This window comes from Vigna umbellata, chromosome 5, assembly GCF_029865625.1.
Source record: "Vigna umbellata cultivar VRB3 chromosome 5, Vumbellata_1.0, whole genome shotgun sequence".
NCBI lineage: Eukaryota > Viridiplantae > Streptophyta > Magnoliopsida > Fabales > Fabaceae > Vigna > Vigna umbellata.
The window spans coordinates 65,662,159-65,665,867 of NC_142169.1; the positions used below are offsets into that span (position 1 = coordinate 65,662,159).

General features: G+C 31.1%; 1 protein-coding gene across 2 annotated transcripts; it reads left to right on the plus strand.

Annotated features, from left to right (window-relative positions):
* Positions 1-201: 201 nt before the first annotated feature.
* Positions 202-2,196, plus strand: LOC124832163 (endo-1,3;1,4-beta-D-glucanase-like). Of its 2 annotated transcripts, none has more exons than XM_047306300.2 (7): positions 202-437; positions 695-716; positions 953-1,079; positions 1,363-1,453; positions 1,542-1,631; positions 1,712-1,812; positions 1,883-2,196. In XM_047306300.2, exons 1-7 carry the CDS (start codon positions 287-289, stop codon positions 2,021-2,023), a joined length of 723 nt encoding a protein of 240 aa, XP_047162256.1. In that variant the 5' UTR covers positions 202-286; the 3' UTR covers positions 2,024-2,196. The 2 variants fall into 2 exon arrangements, with proteins under 2 accessions (XP_047162256.1, XP_087947628.1); XM_088091502.1 differs by having other exon boundaries at positions 1,887-2,035.
* The last annotated feature ends 1,513 nt before the right edge of the window (positions 2,197-3,709 follow it).

Consider the following 3,709-nt stretch of genomic DNA (forward strand, 5'->3'; position numbering starts at 1 on the left):
GTTGTCCAAATAACATTTTCCTTTTAATATTTTTCCATATTCCTAAAGTTTTAAGGGTGAATCGATTTGTGCTTTGTCATTTTCATTATGGATTGGAGTTGACATTTTCAAATTATTAATATATTATGTACCTATCTCTCTGTCTCTGACGTAATCAGTGACGCTTATTTTATTTGTAAAAGCATTTGGTGACACCATTTTCAGTGAACTCCTTCCATGATCCATTAAAATTATTTCTCTTCTCTGACAAGACAACCTAAGTATCTACCAATCCCTCAATTTGGCGATGTCAAGTTCTCATTGTTTTCAGAACCCACCTAAGTTGAACTCAGGTATCCATGTAGCAGGAACTGTCCAACAACTTGGAGGACTTAGTTCTTATGTAACAGGATCTCCTGATTCCAAGTTGGCACTCATCCTTGTTTCTGATGTGTTTGGTAAGAAACCCATCTCCAATTTCTTATCTTTCAACATGTTTTACAGTAATCATATGATTAATATTTCGTTTAAATTGTTCAACTATATGTCTGCTGATTCAATCCTGAATCAAGGAATGTTTTAATCTTCAAACCATAATAATCTTCACTCATATGTTTTGGATCAAGGAAGAGGAATTCAAGATCATTAGAACATATCACATTTTGAAGATACTTCCCTTTAAATCTAACTTTCAGTTGTTTTGGAATTATTTCAGGGTATGAAGCACCAAATCTAAGGTAAATGAAAATTTCCATGAATATTGAACTCCTTGTTCCATGATTTCCTCCTTGAACTACCATGCTTGCACAAGGATTTGCAAAGAATGACCAAGTTTTATGTATGTGACCGGCTATATATTTGAAAACTCAATAACTTAGCTTATAGTGTTGGAGTCTAATACTTCATTACTGCATCATGAGATTTTCTGTATGGAATTATTTGTCATGAGCTTTGACATTCTCTCACTGTAAAGGAAACTAGCTGACAAAGCAGCAGCATCTGGATTCTTGGTTATTGTCCCTGATCTTCTGTATGGTGACTATGCTGACTTATTTAATCCTCAGTTCGATCGAGATTCTTGGCGAAAGGCTCACGAAAAGGTTTGTAAATAGTTCAGTTCTTATTACAACTGCAATTGTTTATACATCTAAATCACTGATTCACACCATACCATTCAGTGTAATTAATTACTTTGTAACACTAAGTATGATGGAACGAAATTCTCCATAAACATTTTTAAAGTATGAAAAATACCGACTTTAATTTATAACAAAATTAGTTTTTTTTTCTTTGGACACAAGTTCATCAAACACCTGCATGATACATGTAGTTTTATGTCTTTCTAAGTATGTTTATGCAAATATGATTGATGTTTTCTTATAGGACAAGGCATGTGAAGACACCCAACCCCTAATTGCTGATCTAAAGAGTAAAGGTGTTAAATCCATAGGAGCTGCTGGTTTTTGCTGGGGAGGTAACTCAATTTTTTTCCTTTAGTCAACTTCATCGTCTCAATTCACAACATGAAAAATGTTAAGACAATACCGATGAACTATGTGCAGGGGGTGTGGTAATGAAATTGGCAATTTCCAGTGACATTCAGGCTGCAGTTATTCTTCATCCCGGTCCAATCTCAGATGATGAAATTAACGGTAAACTTGAGTTTTTCATTCTTATAGGTAGATAAATAACTTCAAAGATTTTTGACAAACTTTATTTAGTTTTACTTCAGAGGTGAAGATTCCTATTGCTATACTGGGAGCCGAAATTGACCATCTTTTCCCAGCAGAAAGGTTGAAGCAAGTTGAAGAAAAACTGTCTTCAAAATCTGAGGTGAGAAATTGTGTTATCAAGTATGAATATGTGCAGTGTTCACTCCAAATTGTTAATGCTTTTGTATCAGTTAGAGAGCTTTGTGAAACTATTCCCTGGCGTTACGCATGGATGGACTGTGCGGTACAATGATGATGATGAAGCTACTGTGAAGAGTGCAAAAGAGGCGCATCAAGACATGTTGAACTGGTTTATCAAACATGTGAAGTGAAGGTTAGAATATGCACGTCCTTTATATATTGAAATAGGATGTGAAAGATTATCTGATTTGGTTGAAGAAAGACTAAAATTGTGCCACAATAAATCACATTTTGTGATCCTGACTCTTGTAAAAATTCATTTATTGCAAAATTGATACGATAAACAGACAATCTTAAATGTTCAGTAACATAAAGTCATACTCTTACAAGGATTGACTCAGTAATAAAGTTAACTATAAGGAAGAGTGAAAGAGCTTTTAGGTTTAATTTCTCTAATAATACTCTTAGAGATAAAATGTGAAGAGATTTTTCCATTCAGAATTTTATTTCAAATTACGATACTGTTAAGATTCACTCGTTATATTACTGACTTGAATTCAACATTAAGATACATAGTAATACAATATTAGATAAATAACTTCACTACTGTACCGTTTCAAGAAGAAAAGAAAATTACAGCTCAAACAATAATAGAAGTTGAGTTCATTACAATGGTAATTGAAGAATTAATATTAAGTAGATTTGGGTAAAGATAAAGGATAGAATTTTTTGTATACAACCAAGTACAATTTCATTTTGTCGTAATTCTCTATTCCATTATTGATTGAAACCTTGGTCAAATGTCGTTACCAATTTATATACAATAAATTTAAGTTTTATAATTTTTTTCCTTTTGCGATTTCTTTTATTTTTGTGTTTTCATAGTATTTAAACGGATTTCATCATAACAACTTTGGAAAAAAATTGATTTCGTTCTAAAAAAATTAAACAACCGGAATTTCGCATCTTTATTTTGAACTTATATAAACTAATTTTATAAGGAATGACCTTGATTTGCAAAACATAGAAGGACAAAACGTAGAAAAAGACACTATTTTTTTAGAGTAAATGTTGATTTCTAATAGACAACATTTATCAGTCTACTAACAGTTTAGTTATTTCTTCCTCATTTCAAACTATAAAAGTATCTAAAATGAATCTTATGTTTCCTACAATCTAAATAATTTAGAAAGTTTATATTTGACAAGATACAAAATTATACAATGTAGTTTTAATTAGAGAAGCTCCTAGATTTCTCCATGAAACACCTATAAATATTTCATATTGTATTTTTCATTTTCAAGTAAAGAGATTAGAATTCTCTTTTTTATGTCCACGAAATATAAAAGGACGAAAGGTAGAAAAAAACATATTTTAGTTTTTGGAGTAAGAGTTGATTTTTCTTAGACAACATTTGACAACACCCTAATAACCATTTTAGTTATTCCTCTACCATTTCAAAATATAGAATTTCCATTTTAAGTAAAATCTAAAAAATTTAGAAGGTTTCTGATTGAGAAGAGTGTAGAAAATTTTATAGTGGAGTTTCAATAAGAGAAGCTTTTAAAAAAGGGTCTATATCTCTTCATGAATCACTCATAAATACCCTATTGTATTTGTCATTTTCAAGTGATAAAATTTGAGTTCTTTCTTATACTTCTCACCTCTTCCTCTAACAAAGTGGTATTAAAAACTAAGTTTGAATTATAGAGAATTGAGAGAGAGAGAGAAAGATGGAGTTGAGAAATGACAAGCAATGGGTATACTACTTTCTTATTTCCTCATCTTACCAAAGAAAATTATGAAAAATGGTGCCTTCATATGAAATCATTGTTTGACTTTCAAGGTGCTTGATAAATTCTACAAAAAAACTACGA

Coding starts and splice junctions, on each gene's coding strand:
- LOC124832163 (XM_047306300.2), top strand. CDS start 287: ATGTCAAGTTCTCATTGTTTTCAGAACCCACCTAAGTTGAACTCAGGT. Junction 1,080..1,362: donor GGCGAAAGGCTCACGAAAAG/GTTTGTAAATAG, acceptor GTTTTCTTATAG/GACAAGGCATGTGAAGACAC. Junction 1,454..1,541: donor TGCTGGTTTTTGCTGGGGAG/GTAACTCAATTT, acceptor AACTATGTGCAG/GGGGTGTGGTAATGAAATTG.